Genomic DNA, 24234 nt, shown 5'->3' on the forward strand with positions numbered 1-24234 from the left:
TTGAAGTTTCAATTTCTATTTTATAAGTAAAACACAGCATTTTAAAAAACCTTCTGGATGGATGGTTGGATGGATTGATGGAACCAGAAATGAATAATATGTTAAAGAAAAATTAGTTTATCTGCTTTCTATTTGATTAAGTAAGGGATAATGCACAATTAGCCAGTCATTTTGGGAAAATAAACGTGGACAGGGTGATCAGGTGTTTTATTTTGTGATAGTGACCAGATGATTATCCTGCCACTTATGCGATGGGTCCATCCTGATATACTCTACGACATTTATTGGAAGTCTTAAGAGGGATCTCACACACTAGATCATTGTTAAAATCAAGAACAAGAGCCGTCTTCATTTTTGCCTACTTCCTCAAAGTGACCATTTAAACTAGAATATCATGTGAGGGAAAAAATTGGCTGCTGGGCCCCCATTCTCCCCCCTGTTACAACACCCCTGTCCGCGTGGACGTAAAACTCTCAATGTTTTATTGCTCAGTGTGTTGAATAGAGCCAGTAAAGTAGAATAAAAACTTGTGAATATTTTAAACACAGTGTCAACAGCATCACTTTGCTGAAACTCTTTATTCAGTAGAGTCCAGTGCATATACAGTGTAGCGTGATCTATTAATAGTGTTTGTTTCTGTACTGCCATGTCCCACCAATGGAGTTCACCAATAGGACTTTAAACTCTTGGGGTTAGGATTAGAAAAAGTTGCTCTTGTTCAGCAAAGTAAAAGGAAGTGCTTAACCTTCAGAAAATTTAGGTCAAACTAAATATTATATGTGCTGTTTCATTTTATATGAGTACCAATTTTTGCGACCCTTTTACCAAAGTTAGGACCAGTCTGCATGCAGTTTAAAGCCCTTGTTTATTTATTTTTGAATAATAAACATTTGAAATTATTCTTAAGAGAAATAATAATTAAACAAATCAACTTAAATTATTAATATTTTATCTATTAATACATCATATTTATATATATATATATATATAATTTATATTTTATGTGTTCATATATAATATTTATATGATATAATTTATATTTTAACTTTTTTTTTTAAAGGTAATAAATATATTTATGAAATCCTAGGCAAAATTATTCCAATAATGGTAGCAGGGTGGCAGATTTAGTCTTATCACTCATTACAGGCTAGCCATTTAGGGACCACATGTTGGTTTGTAGTTAAAAATAAACATATATTTTCCATATATTAAAGAAAAATATTTGTTTGGTTTATTTTTTCTTACAATAACTTTGATAACAGGATTGAATGAATGTAGTCAACATGAATATTGTCAACATTTGTGTGAAAATAAAGAAAATGGATTGAGAGTCCTTATGTGAGGTGCTTCCCGCCTTACAAGAACGGGTGAAATGATGTCACTTCCTATGTGTTCATTTTTTAATAGGCAAGGTTGGGGAGTAACGGAATAAATGTAACGGGATTACGTATTTAAAATACAAAATATAAGTAACTGTATTCCACTACGGTTACAATTTAAATCATTGGTAATTAGAATACAGTTACATTCAAAAAGTATTTTGATTACTGAAGAGATTACTTTGCATTTTATTGTCATTTGTTTCTTTTAATATTTAGTCCTTTCAGATGGAAAACATTTATACATATAAATGATGCGATCCAAAGTGCATTTGAACAGCGGTGAAACACTTTCTTATGATGTATTACATTCATACGAGCAGACAGAGAAGTAAGTTTGGAGCAGAAGAAATAGAAATAAACCTTATGTAAATTGTCAGCTTTACGCTAATCTAAAATGCTATTTCTAGCCATTTTACATGCACATGTTAACAGGCATGATCATATTTGTTTATCAAGAAAATTCACGTTCGATCATAATTTCTTTTTTCTAGTAAGACCTTTGATATTAGGGCAAAAATCTTATTCTTGATAATCATTTTATTATTGTTTTCCTGTAAAAATATCTAAAAATCCTTAAAACAAGATCAATTTGATTTATCTTGTTTTAGAAACAACACTGCATAAGATATTTATGTTTTTCAGAGAATGTATTTTTAACATGTGTATTTTGTCTTACTGTACTGGCAGAGTTTTTATAGTCAAAACAAGTGAAAAAATCTACCAGTGCTGAAGAAGTAATCCAAAGTATTTAGAGTACGTTACTGACCTTGAGTAATCTAACAGAATACGTTACAAATTATATTTTACAGCATATATTCTGTAATCTGTAGTGGAATACATTTCAAAAGTAACCCTCCCAACCCTGTTAATAGGTGAGATATTATGCGGTAACAGGGTTGAACACAATGTGAGTGACACAGATGAATATTACTTTATTTGTCATTTAAATAATTTCAGTTTTTTCAACAAACTATGTCAAATTTCTCTGTTTTATAAATTAGGTTAAAACTAAGTAAATTAAAATCTAGCTACTTTTCATGCAATGTTAATTTTTATGTTAAACACACATAATATTTCTCTCTCCAAAGAACATGTGAAAAAGTAAAGGTACATTTTATCTAACTATATTTGTGGAATATAAATTATATTACTGTAATAATAAACATATTTTCTATAAATTAAAGAAAAAATATTTGTTTCATTGTTTTTTCTCTTAATAACTTTGGTAGCGGGGTTGAATGAATGTAGTCAACACGAATATAGTCAACATTTATGTGAAAATGGAATGAAAGTGAATGGAATCGAGATATCATGTGGAAACAGAGTTGAACACAATGGAAGTGAAACACCTGGATATTACTTTTGTTAGTAATTCAAATAAGTTAATGAGTAAAAATATGTTTATTCAACCCAGTCTCATGACAAGTCATAATAATAGTCAGAGATGGTGAAATTGTAAGAGTTAGATCGTACAAAAACGTAAAACGACTTTGAAAGAGAAAAAACAGTGATCAAAACAACAAATGATGTTATTTCGATGTTTCCTAAGTTTAACCCCTAACCCAATGAACAACATGAAGGAAGCATATTACATACAGTACATTAGTCATATGTAATGCATAAATAAATGAGGAATGAGTAACCAGATTCGTTCATCAGCGTTTCCTTTCGTAAAATAAAGTGTTGAATCGGAAGCAAGCTAAGATTTGATGCCTGTGTTGTATGGATTTGAAATTCTGTTTGTCGATTGGTTGGTCTCTATGGGAATAAAAGTTGTAGCTCTTCATACGAGACAAATCGTACGATATCTCACGATTTCACAATCTGCGAATTAATACGAGTTGTCATGAGACTAAGTTGGTTTTTATTAACAATAAATTATGTCAGGTCCTGGGTAGCTCAGCAAGTAAAGATGCTGACTACCACGCCTGGAGTCGCAAGTTCGAATCCAGGGCGTGCTGAGTGACTCCAGTCAGGCTTCCTAAGCAACCAATTGGCCCGGTTGCTAGGGTGGGTAGAGTCATGTTGGGTTAACCTCCTCGTGGTCGCTATAATGTGGTTCTCGCTCTCAGTGGGGCACGTGGTGAGTTGTGCCTGGATGCCGCAGAGAATAGTGTGAAGCCTCCACACGCGCTAGGTCTCTGCAGTAGCACGCTCAACATGCCATGTGATAAGATGCGTGGATTGATGGTCTCAGACGTGGAGGCAACTGATATTCATCTTCTGCCACCCAGATTGAGGCGAGTCACTACGCCACCATGAGGACTTAGAGCACATTGGGAATTTGGCATGCCAAATTGGGGAGAAAAGGGGAGAAAATCCCCCTCCCCCCAAAAAAATGATGTCAAATTGTTTCATTTTTAAAAGTTTGCTGACATTTAAAACTATTTTTAATGCAATGTTAATTTTTATATTATATACACATCTAATAGTTCTCTCTCCAAAGAGCATGGGGTAAAATGGTAATGGGACACCAATGCAACTATATTTGTGGATTATAATTAATATTAGTGTATATTTGGGCTCAGGGCCCCCTCGAGATTATCTCCTTTATATATTCATAGTGTCACATTTCAACTTCAGTTGTGTTGTTCTGCACAATTAGTCATATCCATACGTGCATTGCGTGCATGTTTTTTACCCAGTATAGGTGCCTACATGGAATCATTGAGGTCTGACATTAACGTTTCAGCCTTTTGTTGTTCAATTTTGTGGGAACTGATGTTGGGGGGGGGGTCAAACATGCCAATTCCTGTTCAGACCGCGCCTGTCTGACTGAATACATGTTTGCATGACTGAATGAAGGGGGTCCAGAGAGACCAGAGGGGGGCAAGTTCTGCTGAATAGGAGAATTTGTCCCCTCGCCCAAAACTGTGCCAATAAATAATTCAGAGGAGAATTGCATTTGAAAAGGTTTCATTAAGTGACAGTATTTCAATGTTTGGTCTCGGGGAGTTAAACCGGTGCAAACACGTAAACCTCGATAGTTTTATGAAAAATGACATGATTAATAAGAATTAATTAAGTTTCTTTGGTATCTGCTGCACCCTGTCACCAAACATTAATTTAATCGCAGCAGGTTTAACGCTCAATGCAAAGGTCAGACCCTTTTGTGCCCGACCCGTCCAGATCTTTTGGTTTAAGATAAACTATTATGCTTTTGATCATTGTGATTTGTCACACATGAGCTGTTAAATCAGCACAGATGTTAAAGTTGCATGTTCTGAGAAATCTTTCGAATGGGCCACAAGCATTCCCAGGTTTTTCCAGCATCACGTAGGATTATAGGTGTTTGTTTAACCCCTTCACCCCCATTATGGGCGCCATGGAACCCCATTACTTCCCGCCACTCGGCCTCCATAAGGAGCAGGCCGCCCTCATCATTACCCTGATTAGTTCACAAGTCATCAAGCACGCCTGGAGGCTCCAGAAAGAGTTGGAGAAGAGTTTTTTAGATAAAGGGAAGACGTGTATACCTAGACGGAGACAAAGTTCAGCCATTCAGACAGAGAAAGAAAGATAGTTTCTAATCTGTTGTATTACGATTTTTAAGTTTCAGTTATTTAATGGGCTGCAAATGCATTTACAGTCGTCATTTTCATTGGTTTAGTATATCAGGACATCTATTAGCAAAACACCATTTTTTTCATCCATTAGGATAGGTTCAGTTTTACTTTGAATAAATAAATAAAAAACAGTGTTGTTGGTCATATAATTTGTTCAATGAGAAGTTTACAGCCACACAACACAAGCCTGAATGATTTTTATTTTCTTCCCCAATTTGGAATGCCCAATTCCCAATGCGCTCTAAGTCCTCGTGGTGGCGTAGTGACTCACCTCAATCCGGGTGGCGGAGGATGAATCTCAGTTGCCTCCGCGTCTGAGACCATCAGTCTGCACATTTTATCACGTGGCTTGTTGAGCGTGTTACCATGGAAACGTAGTGCATGTGGAGGCAACTCCCAGGGTGATACCTCAAGAAGTTGGTTGAGAAAATGTCAAGAGCACATGTCTGCAAATTCTAGGCAAAGGGTGACTACTTTGAAGATGATAAAATATAACACAGTTTTGATTTATTTTGGATTTTGTTTAGTCACAACATAATTCCCATAGTTCCATTTATGTTATTCCATAGTTTTAATGACTTTACTATTATTCTAAAATGTAAAAAATTATAATAAAGAATGAGTGTTTCAAAACTTTTGACCGGTAGTGTGTGTGTGTGTATATATATATATATATATATATATATATATATATATATACGTATATAAAGTCTGGTAATGCAGTCAACCAAGAGTTCCCTAAAGAAATTTTACTTTTGCACTTCAGTGTTTGGAGGAAGTCTAAAATATTGGAAAACTTCTTGTTAAATCTTCTGTTAGCAGTTCATTAAGAATATTAAGAACTGTATAATCTGTAAAAATAATAGGACAAATATTGAATGGTTTGAATGCCATTTAATTAGTTTGATATTTTGTGAACACATTGATAAAATTAAATTAAATTAACATTTTTAAAACAAACTCACGCACTGATTTTCTGCCATTGTGACAATGTATCTTAAACCTTAATCTAAAATGCAACATGTTAATATTAAACATTAATGCTTAGTCAGCAGGTAAAGCAGTTTTCTAGAATTTTAAAATATCAATTAAAAGAAAAAGTAATGCACTTTCATCCATATTTTCTGAACTTCTTCAGTGAAAAATAGGAAAATAGTTGCACCAAAAGTACTGCTTGCAACAAATAATCAGAATCAGAATCAGCTTTATTGCCAAGTATGCTTGCACATGCAAGGAAATTGTCTTGGTGACAGAAGCTTCCAGTGCACAAACAATACAACAACAAGACATAATAATAATAAAAGAGATAACGAGATAATAAAAAAAAACAGAATAAAAATAAAAAGTGAATAGAAAATATAAGTATATATAGAAATGCACAATATATATATATATGAATGTACAAATACAAATCTGCGGGGGAATGTACAAATACAAATCTGCGGGGGAATGCATGTCAGAAGGATAAATATAAATAGACTAAGCTGTGTATTGCACATAATTATTGCTCAATGGGGCAGTTTTAGCAGTTCATGAGATGGATAGCCTGAGGGAAAAAACTGTTCTTGTGCCTGATGGTTCTGGTGCTCAGTGCTCTGAAGCACCTGCCAGAAGGCAACAGTTCAAAAATGTAATGGGCAGGGTGAGTGGGGACCAGAGTGATTTTTACAGCACTTTTCCTCACTCTGGAAGTGTATAGTTCTTGAAGGGGGGGCAGGGGGCAACCAACAATCCTCTCAGCAGTCCTCTGATATCTGATTTCATAGCTGAACCAAACCAGACAGTTATAGAAGTGCAAAGGACAGACTCAATGACTGCTGAGTAGAACTGTATCAGCAGCGCCTGTGGCAGGTTGAACTTCCTCAGCTGGCGAAGGAAGTACAACCTCTGCTGGGCCTTTTTCACAATGGAGTCAATGTGGGTCTCCCACTTCAGGTCCTGTGAGATGGTAGTGCCCAGGAACCTGAATGACTCCACTGCTGCTGTTTAGAATGGTGAGCGGGGACAGTGTTGGGGTGTTCCTCCTAAAGTCCACTATCATCTCCACTGTTTTGAGCGTGTTCAGCTCCAGGTTGTTTTGACTGCACCAGTAAGCCAGCCATTCAACCTCCCTTCTGTATGCAGACTCATCATCATCTTGGATGAGGCCGATGACAGTAGTGTCATCTGCAAACTTCAATGATAATGATCGTAGTGAGAAATGTTTTGTCATTTTGCAATTATTTTCATAACATAACAATACTGTGACGTACACATCATATTGTTGTAAGATCATTTAGTGATATATTGCTGATGTTAATACTTGTTAACATACAGAAAACACATCACAATTATTTTTTTATAAAAAAATAATCATAAAAACATTGTTGTTTTATTATTATAAATAATGATAGATTTTGTTACATTTGTTTTTTATTTCAAAATAGATGTGGTGTGTTTTCTGTTGTATATTAGCAAATATTTACATTAGCAAAAAGACCAACAAATTGTTGGTTGTTTTTAACAAATACTGTTAGGGTTAAAATTTATGGTAATGGTTTTTTTTTTGTTTGTTTGTTTTTTTTTATCATTTCTGACTAAATATCAAGCCATAGAAAAATATAATGCCTATAAAATGATTTTAATTTGAAACAAACTATTGAGTAAATTTAATAATAATGCAGCATGTGATCATGTCTTGTCAAATTTATTTTGGCAATATTTTCTATTTTTTTATTCCCCAATGGCTTCATAACTGTAACATTTTCAAATAAAGAAAATTCACAGATCATGTTTCCTTACTCCGGTTTTCAGGAATCGTTTGTTTTAATTATTGTTATTCTAATTCTGAATTTTTTGTTGTATTTATTTGTTTTGCAAAGGAAAAGGAAAAAGAAAAGAAAATACAAGGAAACTCACAAATAGACACTTTACGAGCAGATCTTTATCATTAAAACTTAGAGATACCAGCATAGGCCTGGAAGCTTTGAAGAAAACCTTGACATCCAAGCAAAGCTAACTTACAAAGAAATAAATCTATCTAGCAGGTTTTATCTACAAATATTTGGCATTTCATATGGAATTATGAATGTCTGAATCTTTGTAAAACTACTTTTGAATTAGAATATCTCCTAATTTTCTAAGAGATCAATTAAATTACTACATCATGCAAGTTGCTTTTTCCATGCAATAAAGAATTAATGTGTGTGTGTATATATATATATATATATATATATATATATATATAAAACTTTTAATAATAACACCTACCTTTACATGAATAGATGAATAAAACCGTTTAGTCCAGCATGGGTTAATTCTCTATCTTTAGGCAGAAGATGTTTTTAAATGTTCTGCAGGGTTGTGGAGTTTGAAGTATAGTGAATACACACTGTCGCACCTCACACCCCTCTGGGAGGACCCAAAGACCCAAAGGATGTGTATCATCAAACTATGTGCTTTTGAGGGGTTATTTTCAAAAGGCATTTGAGAAAATGTTTATTATGTTAGAAAATATGTCTAATTATTGCTTCCTTCTGGGTCTACTGCATACTTTACACCTTAACCATCTGATAGACTAGTTTAGAACTGGTCTTGTGATGGCATTAGCTAAATGTGGTGTACAAAGTGTTAAACTTGTACTTATTTGTGTTTTAAGATGGCAAAGGTTACAATACATTTCCTAGATTTATGAACATTTTCAAGTATCCAATGGAACAATATAGGACAAAACATAACAAATTTACACTTTACACTTTTACACTCTTTTCAACAGTGCACACTATTAGTATACCATGAGGGATATATTCTCCCTTACTTAGTGTATACAGGTTAGGTCGTATGCTTAGCCTGGAAGGTGTCTAAATCAAGAGAGATCAGAATTATGAAGAAAATAATTTGTGAAAATTTGACAATCAAAAGAATTGATGTTCATGGGAGTCAAGAGGTTTTCTGAGGGAACATTGAAGACCTTTGAACGTAAGCTTGACACTGGCACCGTGCAGTGTACATCCCATGGGTAACAGAGCGTGGCCTGATATGTGGTAGTTAATACAACAGAAACCTATAGTAATTATAGGTCTTGATCCTTTTTCATTGGAGGACAATGTGTATCTCATGTCTTAAGTCTTCTGATGTCAAGCTTAAATGATCCACAAAATGGCATCCTCTTGTACTGATGGGAAAGGAGGCACTTTTAGTAAATGGCATCCATATACGTTGGCCTGGATTGTGTGTAGCCCTCACACTATAATGCTGGAACATTTTGCAAAACATTTCGGATTTGGTGTGTATTTAAGAGACAATTTCGTCGCTGTATTTTCATTTACATTTTGCAAACTCTGTGGGCAGTTCAAGCAAAGGTAAAAATCTAAATTTCTATAATTGTATACTGTTTGCAATTTGTTCCAGTTGTTAACATTCTATATGTATTGTTTACTTTACATTTTTTGTAATGCTGGAACTAAGCATAGTTATTATTAATATTATTAATAGTCTTTTTTTAGAGAGAAAATTGCTATGGAAAGGCTTGAAATTACACAAAATGCCCAAATTTCACAATTGTTTGTCTTTTAATGTTGACAATTGGTTTAATTGTATCAAATACAGTATGTGTGTGGTGTTTGTTTAACCAGAAAAGAGACTTTTCAATAAACTCTTGTCATGCTGGAACTATAGGAAGCATAGTTGTTATTAAGATGTCTTCTTTTAGAGAAAATTGTAATGCAAAGGCTTGAATTTGCATAATTTGCCCAAATTTCACAATTGTTTGTCTTGTAACAGTGGCAATTGTCTGTGTTGGTTTAATTGATAGCAGTTACAGTATGTGCAGAGTATTCCTTTAACCAGAAAGAAAAAAACAAAACACTTTTCAATTAATTTAAACTTTTTTGCATTGAAATATAAAGTTTGCATAAACAGTGTGCAAGCTTTGTGGGCAGATGGTCTTTATTTTAAGATTTTAGCTGTATATAACTGTGAAATATTTTATCGGCATGGTTTTCTAAAACACATACCATGGCATTTTAAAAACATATGTCTTTTTTGTTTACTTAGCATTTTGTTGTGCTTGAACTGCATGCGAAAATCATAGTTTTATATCTTTTTTAGAGAAAATTGAAATGTAAAGGCTTGAATTTGCATAAATGTAACACTTATTTATCTTCTCATTATGGTAAATATCTTTTTTGGTTTCACTGACCATTGATTCATATTATTTACACAGTATACTCAAATATATTTGAGTGCTGCCCACAGTTTGAGGGTTGGAGTTTCAAATAATAGTTATTTTTCATGTGAAGCATAAAACTTTACATAAAAATTGATAAAACATGGAATGGAAGATTCATAAGAATTGGTCAGTGTGAATGTGTTCTGTTGGACATGTTTAGATAGTTGTTGTCTGTTTTATCATTTCTTTGGTTAGCTGTGGCCTTCAGGGCTGATGGGAATTTCAGAGTTATGACCGTGTAAACACAGTATTCACCTGTGTAGCTGTCATCAAGGATTATGAGTTTTTAATACCCTGCAAACTATGAATTTCACATGTTTTGACATTGGTAAATTGTCATTTACTGCTAAAAGCTGCTCTCTTATACATCTAAGCTCAAAAGTCCAATTGGCCTTGCTTCTTATAGTTTGTGAAATGACTTAAGGCTTACCAGAAGCACAATTTTATTGAGATACAGTACTCAAATGTTAATTGAAATCCTAGTGACACTTTCAACCCTTGTGCGACCTTCAGGACATTTTTGTCTTTTTCATTTATTTTTATTTTTTTATCATTTTGGGTGTGTAAATGCCAACAGCATAAATTTTGCCAAAGGTGTATATCTTTTGGGGAATTTTGATATTTCAACCTCAGTTCCAAAAATACATGTACACAAAATAGTTACACTCAGGGACTTAAGGACAAACATGTCCCCATTAAAACTGCAATATTTGATCCCAGTTCCATTAAAGCATAAAATCATGAATTCTATGATATTATGCTTTCATTCCGGAGGCCTGGCTTCAAAATTTAAATGTTTTATATTTTCCACCAGATGGCACCGTTTTTCTCATGTTTAGCCTATGGAGCAAATACATGCTTTTTCCCTATTTTCTGTTTGCTGTATTATAGAGCACTTCAGGCCAATAATAGATCACTTCAGATGCAGCTAAAATTGTGTGGGTGTGTTGGTGTGGATGTCAGAGTGTGTTTTGTATGTGTGTATTGAGAAATGTGTGTGTGTGTGTGTGTGTGTGTGTGTGTGTGTGTGTGTGTGTGTGTGTGTGTGTGTGTGTGTGTGTAAAAACAACAGTGGCATTATGTAAACAAACTGGCATTTAAAGGGTTAAATTCTTGAAAATGATTATTTGGTAGTTGTGATCAGGACTGATGTTGGTTAAAGAATCTAAGTCAGTGAAAGTGGAAAATAATATTAATATATAATAATATTATGGCAGTTTTTTGACGCGGACATTTTTGTCCTCTAAGGACCACTGAGTAACTTTTTTTTATTGGCACACAAGGGTTAAATAAAATCTCTGACCATTACGGCACTGTAAGGAGTGCAGCCACAGTCGACTAACGCTGTTTATTTAAGGCATTCAGCAAATGTATTGATCCCAGACAAGCTCATAAAAGAAGCTCTTTTCTGGAAAGAACTTTGCAAATTAGGAGTAGTTTTGTCGTCAGTGACCTGAAGAGGAAGCTTCCGGGACCCCTCAAGTCTTATGGGGCTCCCAGGGGCCTTTTTCGAGAGGAGACAGTTCTTATCTTAACAAAAAAGACATTTCCTCTTACCAAAGACACTTTAGACACTTGCCAAAAGAGTAGGAAGACCAGATTATCAGAATTCCTTAAGGGTCAACTAACGAACCATTTGAGGCTTTGTTCATTCAATAAGTAGTTTTAAGGGGTGACAAACTGGGACATAATACAAAATAACAATGTGTCATCTTAATCTTAATTTCAGAATATACTGAAAGATTTCATTGACGATACAGGCCTAGATTTTTCATCAAAAGGGCATTGAAATGGTTATGAATTAGTCTTTACCTTCTTGTGTTTAAATTTTAGGTATAACATCTATAAGAGGAAGCAAATGTTAGTTGAGATGAAACTTGCGTTAATGGTTACAACATTCCTAAATTGTGGCATATAACATTGCCAACCTGTTCTGACGCGTTCTGGCACAAAACTGAATTAACAAAATATTGAGTACAAACTGGGATTTTGACGCTGAAGTAGCTGCCGCTGAATTCGTACTGAAGTGCTCTAAATAAATTAATAATTAAAAAAAGCCTACACTTAATTGTTGATGTGTTTTATTGTTTAACATTTAACTGTTGATGTGTTTAATTATTTATTTATTTAATTATTTCATTTTATTTCATTTTGAATATGGTCCACCGTAAGCGAATGTATATGTCGAGTAAGTCGCGCAATATTTTTTTATTTTTATTTTTAATTTTGATTTTACGGCTTTTATTCTAAGGTAGAGGTAAATATAGCATAATGTAAATAACACTTACAAAAGTGGCTAAAAAAGACACTTGATAATTTATCATAGACATAGCTTCCTTATTTAAATAATATTAAGAAGGGTTTTATTTTATTTTATTTTTGTATTAATTTTTTATTTATTTATTTTTTCGAACGCTTTCCCGTAGCTTGTAAAACCCGAAAAGGATATGATCGTTTGTTCAAAATAAAAATGTAAAAATACTTTGGAAATACACTATAAATTCGAGTGTTCGAGGAGTTAAAGGTACATAAAACCTTTTGTAATGTGTAATTTTTCGCGCATATATTATCCTTAAAAAGGTTTGAACGCTGTCTCTGGGCTAGCGATTTTAAATATGAGCATTTTTATGTGGAGGAAAAATCTAACTAAAAGCTAATTAAATAAAAATAAATAAACAAATAAAAATACAGTGAGTTTTGGCTATTGGAAAGTCAAAGAACCGATACTGCGTGAATCCGATAACTTACAAAGCAAACTTATTTATATTGCCTGGGCCTTCTTTTATATATATATATATATATATATATATATATATATATATATATATATATATATATATACTAGTTAAAGTAGTAAATAAAGAGAGTTATAAATTGGAAGGCCCGATACTTTATCTTTGAAATAGGCCTAGTTTTTACACTCTTGCATTTTTTTGTTTTATAGTAATGGTTTTATTTTTTATAATTTATTCATAAAAATTAGAGTCTATATATGCAAATGAAATTACACGAAAAAATGCTTTATTTTTAGGAGAGTATAGCAGACCCCTCACTTCACAAACTTTGGCCAGAGTCCCCTCCCTCTGGGTAATGTCTTGTCCTAGCCCATTAATGTTGGGTCCTGGTTCTTTCGAGGTGTCTTGGGTTTCTTTTGGAGTTTACATCGTCTGTACCTCTGAGGGTTCAGTTCTATTGGAGTCTTATATCAGGCTAACGTGGAGGCGAATTTTCATGAACATCTGGACAGTAAGTAGCCTATAGCTATCATTGTAATGGACAATGAAAGTTTTGGTTATCTCAACTATAGCCAATTTGGTCTCTCTGGAGACTGATCCAGTATCAACAGATTGCAGTGGGTTATCTAAATTTGGGTTCAATGATCTAGACATACTATATGGCTAAATGTGGAATACGTGTCTATTTTTAATTTATTGATTGGTGCCACTTTATAGTAACTTTCATACCTTTATAATTCATTAACATTCAGTATTTCATCATAAAAGGCTTACAGATATGTTTTTCCTGTATTTAAATATCGTAAAATGATGATTCATGTGTTTTTAGAGATATATGTTTATACAGCAATTAAATATGCACGAATTAATTATCTATTCTGCGTTATATAGGCCTATAATGTTTAGCAATGACTTGTTAACGAAAATTACAAAGTGTTATAAGTCTCTGAATGTTTGAGCTAGATTGGGGCCTGTTGAGCAGTTTAAGCCTGTGCAACTTTCTTTTATTATTTTTATTTGTACATTACATTGCATCATGTGTTGTTCACGAGGAAAATATTCTAGTAAGCATGCATGAATATAAACATCGTTTTTAATTTGGAGAATCATAATAATAATAGGCAGCTTAATGCATTGCACCCCTCGAGCTAGCGAGAAGAAAAAAAAACCATTTGTGATTTGTGTTATCGTGGCTTGAAAGGACGCTCTTTGCATTCATACAGAAATATTTCGATACTTTATTTCTTTGTTCTGAACTCAAGTTCAGGCAATATATACAAGAAAACAACAACAACAACAAACTAATACAAATGCCGCACATTAAATAAATATGGCAACTAAAGGTGCAAAACTCTAAAATCACATGTTGGTTAGAAAGGACAACAAACAGTTCTAGAAATCACATTTCTGATCAGTCACCAAATAAGCGCCTGTTTGCACATAGAGTTCGGGGGTTCGTTTTACCAATGCTTAAAATCAAATCAGTATGCATGAATGTGAAATGTATTATGTCTTTGGTGATGAACCACTTCCACAGGTAAAACAATGCAAAAAACCCTGATTTCTATTGCAAAGGGCCCGAGATGCCCCCACCCCACCCACAAAAAAGTCCTGTTATATCACAAAACAGCATTTTAGGTGACAGTATGTACAGATATCTAAACTCACAGCACCCACAGGGTTCATTTTAACCAGTGCTTTAAAACTTTAATTCAGTATCTTATCTTTGCGAGTCATTTTATGACTTAGACAAAGGCTCACACTCACAGACTCGACCTAGCCGACAGGCAAATTTATAAAACATTGCATATTATATTTCACCATTTTCCAAGTTTGCACAGTTTTTTTTTTTTGTTGTTTTGTTTTTTTTATTAGTTTTTTTTTTATCATCATCATAATATTTTTTCATTGTCAGAACGCACACCTGAGACAGTCCAAAGACGCTCTACCTGTTATCAAACCCTGATTTAATATGTTAAGGCGCAATAACAGTTTGGGACAATATGTTAAATAAAACAGAGGAATTAGCGATACTCAACGATATAATATGTGCCGACCGTCTAATAATAACAATATCCCACAGTACCAAGGGATACAAAACATAATAGCTACAATATGTTAATAAATACAAAACCATTCACAAAAAAAATGATCGAACTATAAATAATACTTAAAAAAAAAAAATTAAAAAAAAAGGAAAAAAAAAACATATACAGTTACTGCATTTGGCATAACATACCATTACAAAATGATCTTAAATAGAAAAAACAAAAAAAACATCCCGACAGACATAAATAGTCCTCACACAAAGGGAGAGCTACATGTTTCGTTGCGATGTTTTCGAGGAAAGTTTATCGTGTTGGTTTGGATATTTCAATTGGAGAGCGCGCGTAACGCTCAGCTAAGGAAAGAATTGGGCGCGACCCGTTTATGTTGAGACAAAAGTCCACTAGAAAGGGGCGATGTGAAGGACGGTAAACTAGTTCTTAGGGAATCAGACAGGAGAGGGGACGGAGAACTGGAAATTCCGTATCCGGGTGCGCTCGGCAGCGATTGCGCCTGCTGCGCTCCCGTTACGTAGTATCCATTGTGCCCTGATAGTATTCCAGCCGAGGCGGACGGCGGTGAGACGCCGTATCCGTTTGACAGGTTAATACTACCCGTAGAGGTTCCCAGAATAGAGCGAGACATATCCCCGTTCCCGAGCGGCTCGACGCTCGAGAGTAAAGATCCATACGCGTGTCCCTGGTTTAGAAATCCATGCGTGGACCCGTTATAGTGCGAATGGTGCAAGGGTAAAAACGGAGACAGCTGCCAGTATAGCGGGTTACTCGGGCGTTCGCCCAGTCCAAGGGGCGCAAAACGGAGGCCCCTTTTCATCACCAGCTTGCCCCTTGAGGTTGCCGACCGGCGCCGGAGCTTCCCGGTGGTTCCGCCGATGAACACATCGTCGCTGGAGGGATCCAGCATCCAATAGTTCCCTTTCCCCGGGTCGTCGTAGTGCCGCGGAACTTTCACGAAGCATTTATTGAGACTCAAATTGTGCCTGATGGAGTTCTGCCAGCCCTGTTTGTGCTCCCGGTAATACGGGAAATTTTTCATGATGAATTCATAGATGCCGTTCAGAGTGAGGCGCTTTTCGGGACTCTGTCTGATAGCCATCATTATGAGCGCGTTGTAGCTGAACGGCGGCTTGTCGAATTTCCCGTTTTTTGCCTTTTTCGGTTCTTCCGCCTCTCTTTGTTCCTTTTTCAGAAGCACGGAATCCATTTCGGCTGGTTCCGGCGGATTGTGTAAATCCTGCACCGGAGCCGGGCTGCTGCTGCGCCTCTCCGCACCCTCATTTCCGTCCGGGCTGTCAAACTTGGATGGGAGCAGAAGGCTCTTGATGCTGAACGAAGTCGACTTATGTACCATGGTGGGCTCACTCGGATCTCCCATGCCGCGCAATAACAAACAAAAAAGACCCGTTATCGTACTTAAAAAGAGGAGAGGTCAGACGCGCAACGATATTGCATGCATGACAGGACTTCTCGGAGGACTCGAGAAATGTGTGATTAAGCAAGACTCAGTCTTATCAACTACCTCATCTTAGGGGAGGAGGAGCTCTGCATTTGCTGGAAACTATACACAGACTCGATCGAGCCCACTTCAGAGCTCCGCTCACTCCATAACAATGCGCGGAGAGCTCAGTGAGCTCTCTGAAGTCTGGTAAGTTGCTGGGGCGTCTGCAGTGCGTCACAGCTCACGTAGACTGAATAGGAGGGACGACGAAATGTATACACATGACCTGAGATACACTGAAACAAATTTTTAATGAGCAATCAAATCAAAACTAGAAGTATTTTGTGTCGCTAAACCTAGTATAGACCAGTAATGGGCAGGTTGTGGCACTTCAAGAGGGTCTTAGCAACATGTGAGTGATTGTAAACGTACAAAGAGTTCATAAAGCATGCATAATGCACAGTCTGAGCCAACAATTTGTTGTATAGCCCTGGCTATGTATGCCATGTATTGATTATTTGTCTTTCCAGGAAGGTTGCTGTAATTCATGGCGTGCGTAAAGGGCACTGGCTGATCTAAGGGCGCCTCTAGTGTCAGCTTGGTTGAGAACTCCATTAATCCATGTAAAACAGGAGTTCAGAACTTGTGTTGTCATTTTGAACGTCTAATTGGTTTTGATTTAGGCTAATGTGATCACCAAAACAGCGCGTGATATCAAATGCACTGAATACGATCATCTTAATCAGCCGATGCAATTGAAGAGTTCAGATTTGTTTACATAATATGGAATTCTGAGCTCAGGAATAGGCTATTCACTGATGTGAAACAGCAATTGCATAGTTCTAGAATGGAAATATTCCCAGTTGGGGGAATTTGGAGCATTTTTGCGCAATGGAGAAGTGTTTGGTGAATTTGTAAATGTTAACTGGCCTATTGTCGCAATGTTGCTCTCTTGGTTTTTATTGATCAATTCATCCGAACTTCAGTTTTTTTGGATCTGGAAAAAAATAAATAAAAAAAAAATAAAAAAAAAAGAAAGAAAAAATGCTTGTCCTATAGGGTCGCGGGTTGTGGTGGAGCCTATCCCAGCTGTCTCGGGCCGAAGGCAAGGAAACACCCTGGACAGGTGGCCATCACATGGTTACAGACTGGTTCTTTTCCTCATAATTTGAGATAAAATGATTACCATCGTGGAACCTCAATTTAAGGTTAGATTGTTTTATTTATTTATTTATTATTATTATTATCATCGTCATCATCATTATTGTTCTTGGCAGAAGGGTTATTTGAGGGTTGTCTCCTGCATAATTGTCTATATGTCTTGTTTATTTAAAATTATTTAAATGAAACGCATAGGCTGTGCATTTGTTGTGTATTTTAGTGATGCTAGTGACAAGTTGTTTCGTTTCGTTAAAGCAAACTAAAATGAATATGAAACAAACCGTTTTATAAAATAATTAACATCAGGATAATTTTAAAAAAAAAGTGAAAATAGCTTAGGAAAAATAAGTAAAATAACAAAAAGTTTATTTTAATAATAATTGATTTTATAAATCTTTTGCACAAAAAAATATCGACATTTATAAGTAATACAACAAGTTAAACACTCTCGCATTATTCGACATTATTTCCGTATTATTGCGTGCCAATTTATATATATATATATATATAGATAGATAGATAGATAGATATTTATATAGATATATATAGATATAAATTAAACGAAAATTTTCGGCCCAAACAATTAATAGGCCTATAGCAAATTGTAAACTGCGGCTGTGATACATTTTAAAGCATAAAGTTAAATAATGAGGCTATAGTAGATACTTTTTCATAAAGAATATCCTGGTAAAAGTATGGCTTTAAATAAGATTTGTAAATTATTATCATTTACCTTCTATTTATATAGGTCTATTGCCTGTTTAGTTTTATTTTGAACTAAATTAAAAGCATTATTTTGGAACAGAAATGCTTTTTAATCGACCGTCCGCTGCTTGCAATAGTTTCGAAATAAATTAGTTAGCATATTGCTAGGAAAAATAAATATATATTATAGCATTTCATAAACTGTTAAATAGACAAAATAGGAGCTATACAATGCAGATAAAGTCTTCGTCAGGCCAGTAACGATAGTTTCTATTTACAGTCTCGTAAATTAACTCGTAATTTATTTTATTTATTTGTATTTTTTTTTTTTTTTTTTTTTTTTCTTCAGGGCCAGGGCGACTTGCAATAATTGAGGGAAACATGAATTCTGCTCTCTACCAGAAAATCCTAAAGGAGAATGTCCGGTCATCAGTCCATGAGTTGAAGCTCAAGCACAACTGGATTATGCAGCAAGACAATGATCCAAAGCATAGGAGTAAGTCCACCTCTGAATTGCTCAAAAGAAGCTAAATTAAAGTTTTGGAGTGGCATAGTCAAAGTCCTGACTTGAACCTGATTGAGATGCTGTGGCAAGACCTTAAACAAGCAGTTCATGCTCGAAAACCCTCCAATATGGTTGAACTAAAGCAGCTCTGCAAAGAAGAGTGGGCATAAAATTCCACCACAGCGTTGTGAAAGACTGATCTCCAGTTATCGGAAGTGTTTAGTTGCAGTTGTTGCTGCTAAAGGTGGCATAACCAGCTATTAAGTTTAAGGGGGTAGTTAGTTTTTCACACGGGTGATATAGGTGATAGATAATTTTTTTTGCTTCAATAAAAATAAAAAATACACTGTATTTTGTGTTTACTCGGGTTGCCTTTGTTTTATGTTGTATCTAGTTTGAAGATCTAAAACAATTTAGTATGAAAAATACAAAAAAATAGAAGAAATCAAGATGGGGGCAAATACTTTTTCCATAGACGTAAATATAAAAATAAATTTGAAATAAATATATACTTGATATTTTAGATAAAAATGCATGATTTGTAACAGAAACATCTTTAACTCTTCAAAAACATTTTCGTAACACCCTCATTTGAAGCAGTGTTGCCAGATATTAACAGAGGCTTTGTTTTGTTTTTGTTTTTTTTACCTTATTACACATATGTTTCCAGTACTTGTCTTTCCATAATGTTCTTTCAAGCACTGCAAAAAAGAATGAACAAAATAATGAAACAATGTTTATTATTCATTTATGGGGTCAAATGCAGGATCAAGGTCAGTCATGCCAAAACGTGTAATTAATAATGTGTTTTAAACATTTCATACGGCTATAGAGTTCATACGGAACAACATTGTTCATATATCATACATGAACAACCCCCACCCCCAAACAAACACACGTGCATATACTGTATGTATATTGCCATGCAATGCTGACTAGTTTGCTTCTAGCCTTTGTTTAAGACCATTTGCCAAATCATTTAATGCCAAACCAACTACCTATGGCAAACTCATTTGAGCACATGGTTTAAAGAAAGTTCACGCTACACTTACAGCGGAGCTACAAGGGGCTATCTGCAGGCTAAACACCCTCTCTGGGCCTGTCCTGGATTTGGGTTGCTCTTTGGTCTACCAGCATCCACCAACAGGAGCTTAACATTAATGAACGTACTGAACGAAAAAGAACATGTGACATGACTCTTCTAAAGTTTTAAGATTTAAGCTGGCAACATGACATCGTTGATAGCTTCCTCAGTAGTTGGAAAAACTTTTCTTTTTTTCATTTTTTTTAAATTTATTATTTATTTATTTATTTTTCATGCAGAGCTCAAATTTGTCATAGATGTATGCTTTTCATCAACTCTAATTCAAATGTGTTACTAGCACCAGCACTTTACTGCTTTGATTTTCCACTGGACATCAAGTGGCAAACAATACTAAAACTATTTATCATACAAGGTAAAAGCAGTTAAAATCATACATTGTTATTTATTACCTATCATGAACAGCATAAGCCCAACAATATCTCAAAGTGAGATAAATTTGCTACAAATACAGTAGAGTTTTGGTTGGATGCAATTAAATGGAAAGTATTTTCCCCTTGTAAAAAAGTTGATAAGCCTATTAATTTTGCTATTCAAATTATGTACGATTATATGGTTAATTTATTTTTTATTATTTGAATTTAGCATTGTTTTTTCCCTTCTGTCTGTGACTTTTAGAACAAACCTGTGACACATATTTGGATGGCAACCCACCAATTGAGCACTACTGCATTACAGGACTTCACTGAGAACTAAACTTTAATAACAATAACTTATTGTTAGTGAAAGCTCATAAATATGGTTTCCAGTTCATGAAACATTTTGATTCTAAATGGTAAACATGCACAAGGGAATATTTGATCACAAAACAATATAGGAAACAAGTTTCATATCAAATTTTGAGGCTAACAACTAAAGATGTGTATTTTATATACATCAAATTAAAAACAGATACCAGTTCTGTAATGTATACCAGTCATTAATATGATCACAAATCAAATCTCAATCTGTCCATCTCTCTCTCTCTCTCTCCCTCCTCTCCTCTTCTCTTTTGTTTGTTGGTGTTCTCCCTAACTTCTGTTTCTAACTGCCGTTGAGTCCCGGACAAAGATCAGTGTGACTGCATTGTGTTTCGCCATGTGAGTGAACGACGAAACGGATAGACAGTGAGAGACTGTGTGTTTGTTGGTGTATTTTGCAAGGTCCCACCACCATTGAGTAGGGTAGACTGCAGGCAATTGTTGCTTTTTTATGTTTTCCTTTATTACTCACAGAGTACTATACTAAATGTAGGCCTACCTGCCATTTTTTGGTATAAGAAACTTTTATATGTACCAACAGGAACAGCACCATTAATAGACTTATATTGAGAAAGAATAGATCATAATAACAAATTTACTGTAATACAAAAGGTCAGATTATTACAGTTTCCCCTGTAATAACACTTGAATAAACACTTAATGTTTACTCTATTCTATAATGTTTAGGCTAAATTTCCAATTTTGCAACACGTTCTCACTCCCAAGGCGTCAAAGACTGATGCTTGTGCAAGAGCCCAGTGTGTCAATCTACAAGAAATAAGAAACTCAACATAAAACAAACATAAACAAACACAGACACACATGCAAGGTGGCCGCGTGCGTCTCTCTCTCGAACTGGCGCCTCCGGCTCCCCTTTATCTCGCTCTTCCGCTGATCAGCGGTTCCTCCGGCTCTCGGCGGCGACCTCTCCGTCCCCAGGCAGACGGTTGTGCCTGCTCCCCTGGCGAATGGCAGTGGCAAGGACTCCGCGACAGCACATACCTCCTCCCTCCCAGGATTCAGCACCAGTGTAACAGATAAAGGATGGAAAAGGAGGAGGTGGGGTCCTGCTGAACAGAAAACATAAAGTTTAATAAGAAACTCAACATAAAACAAACATAAACAAACACAGACACACATGCAACACGGCCCCGTGCATCTCTCAAACTGGCGCCTCCGGCTCCCCTTTATCTCACTCTCCCGCTGATTGGCTGATTCAGCGCCAGCCGTGCATCATCACAGCCCGGCCACGCCCTCCTCCTCGTCACAACATTATATACAGTATATATAGAGAGAGAGAGAGCGAGAGAGAGAGAGAGAGAGAGAGAGAGAGAGAGAGGTCATTTAATATTTGATTTTACCAATAAACTAAGGTGGTTAACTAAATTAATAACCAATTAATTTTTAAAATAGTTTTTAAAAACAATCTATTGAATGTGTTTAAAATTGTTTTATTTTTCCTTACTGTGACAGGGACACAGACATCGAGGCAACAAGAGTCCAAATTAAATGAAATCCCAAATGGTGCAACAAAATCCAGAAAACCCATTACAGATTTGGTGCACAATGAGGAACTTTTTACTATAAACATGACCGAAAAACACCATGGTCTCTTTTTTTGTGTGTATGAGCTGGGATTACATCCATCCATCCATTCACCCATCCATCCATCCAATTCTCAACCTTACAACTTTACTGATCATGTGCTAAATTCTAGATTGTTTGCTATTAAAGTAATTGTCCCTGATCTTTCCTTCTCTGCGACTTCTGGCAAAACATACACATAATAACATCTCATTTACGCTGAATTTAAACTCACAATCACTCCTCTGTACAATCCACTTACATGGCCCCTGTTTTATCTATACCTCATGTCCTTCTATAGGATTATGTGCACAACGGATTACTTGGGAATGAGACTATAGGGAACTAAAGTCGTATATGCCATAAAGGATAAATGTATGATATTATTGAGAGATAATTATTAAATATTTTTCCAATAAAACAATGCCCTGAAATCGAAGATGATGAAAAACATGATTACGTATAAGCTGTCAACAATAAACATTACAGATGATTCTGGAGCACTCCAATTTATTGTGTCACAAATGACTCAAAAGAAAGAAAACAAAACAGTCTGCTGTAAAAGCATTTTATCAACATATCCTGTAACAAATACAAGCTCGCTAATCAATGTGAGCTTGCTGTTTTCTGATAACAAATGCACTCTAAAAAACAACATTTTTACATTTTCTGAAGAAAATGTGACTGCAAACCTCACTGTGGGTGGTTGCTAGGGCGTTGCTATACGGTTGCTTACTTGTCCAAGTCAAAAATGATTGTTTCAATGATATGGTCTGTAGATTTGGCTCAGGTCCCTCCTTCAGTGTACAGTAAGTCTACGGGATTTTTCACCTATTTTTTATGGCCATATAGATTTTTGGGGTCATTGTTTGTATATGTTCTCATGTACGAGCAAAACATTGGCAAATTAAGTAGCTCTGATGGAGTCCAAAGCAACATTTGCTCAGCACCCCTCCGAAAAAAATGTGTGGCATTTTAACAGTGGATTTTACATGAATGAATGGATGTTATATTTTTATAGCGCTTTTTCCGACACTACACTCAAACCGCTTTACACAGTGAACAGGGGACACTCTTCAACCACCACCAGTGTGCAGCATCCACATGGATGATGCGAAAGCGGCCATAGTGTGCCAGTACACTCACCACACACCAGCTATTGGTGGAGAGGAGAGAGTGGAGTGATACAGCCAATTAATGGATGGGGATTATTAGGAGGCCATGATTAAGAAGGGCCAATGGGGGGAAATTTGGCCAGGACACTGGGGTTATACCTGTACTCTTTACAAGAAGTGCCCTGGGATTTTTAATGACCACAGAGAGTCAGGACCTCAGTTTAACATCTCATCCGAAGGACGGTGCTTTTTTACAGTATAGTGTCCCCATCACTAAACTGGGGCATTAAGACCCACACAGACTGCAGGGTGAGCACCCCCTGCTGGACTCCCTAATAATTCTTCCATAGCCTTTTGCATCACAGAGCTTTTCAACCACAAACAGTTAAAAAGACAAAGAGACAAAGGGAGAATGAGTTCATTTGAGGACAATAACACCCTCTGAAATAATAAATCTATTAATTTCATTAACAGACCAGCGATCATCATATTAAATAATCAGCTGTCGACAGTGTGTGTGTGTGTGTGTGTGTGTGTGTGCCAACACTGTTGTTAGTCAGATTTTTAGGATTATGAGTCCTCTCTGTTGGGCATTTCTATCTTAGAACAAATCAACAAATGATGTCCGTGTTTGTGTGTGTGTGTGTGTGTGTGTGTGTGTGTGTGTGTGTGTGTGTACACTCTGTTGCTCCTCAATCATCCGTATGCACATCTGTACTGCCGAGACTTTAAAACGTTTTCAGTTAATAAAAAAAATGTAATATTTAAAAATTATTAAAATATACTTGTTTTAATTTATTAATTAATTTTTAGCATTATGATCTTTTTTTATATAAAAACATTTAATATTTAAAAATTATTAAAATGTATTTGTATTAATTTAATTATTTTTTTGCTTTATTTTGACATTAAGATTTTGAGATTTG

At 35.4% G+C, this 24234-nt stretch overlaps 1 protein-coding gene across 1 annotated transcript; it reads right to left on the reverse strand.

Moving 5' to 3' along the window:
- Positions 1-14106: 14106 nt before the first annotated feature.
- Positions 14107-16599, reverse strand: LOC127427905 (forkhead box protein G1-like). The gene has a single exon (XM_051675834.1). It carries the CDS (start codon positions 16331-16333, stop codon positions 15290-15292), a length of 1044 nt encoding a protein of 347 aa, XP_051531794.1. The 5' UTR covers positions 16334-16599; the 3' UTR covers positions 14107-15289.
- Between the last annotated feature and the right edge of the window lie 7635 nt (positions 16600-24234).

Source organism: Myxocyprinus asiaticus, chromosome 37 (assembly GCF_019703515.2).
Source record: "Myxocyprinus asiaticus isolate MX2 ecotype Aquarium Trade chromosome 37, UBuf_Myxa_2, whole genome shotgun sequence".
NCBI lineage: Eukaryota > Metazoa > Chordata > Actinopteri > Cypriniformes > Catostomidae > Myxocyprinus > Myxocyprinus asiaticus.

What these genes read in the sequence shown, in the direction of transcription:
- LOC127427905 (XM_051675834.1), bottom strand. Translation starts at nt 16,333, where the DNA reads ATGGGAGATCCGAGTGAGCCCACCATGGTACATAAGTCGACTTCGTTC.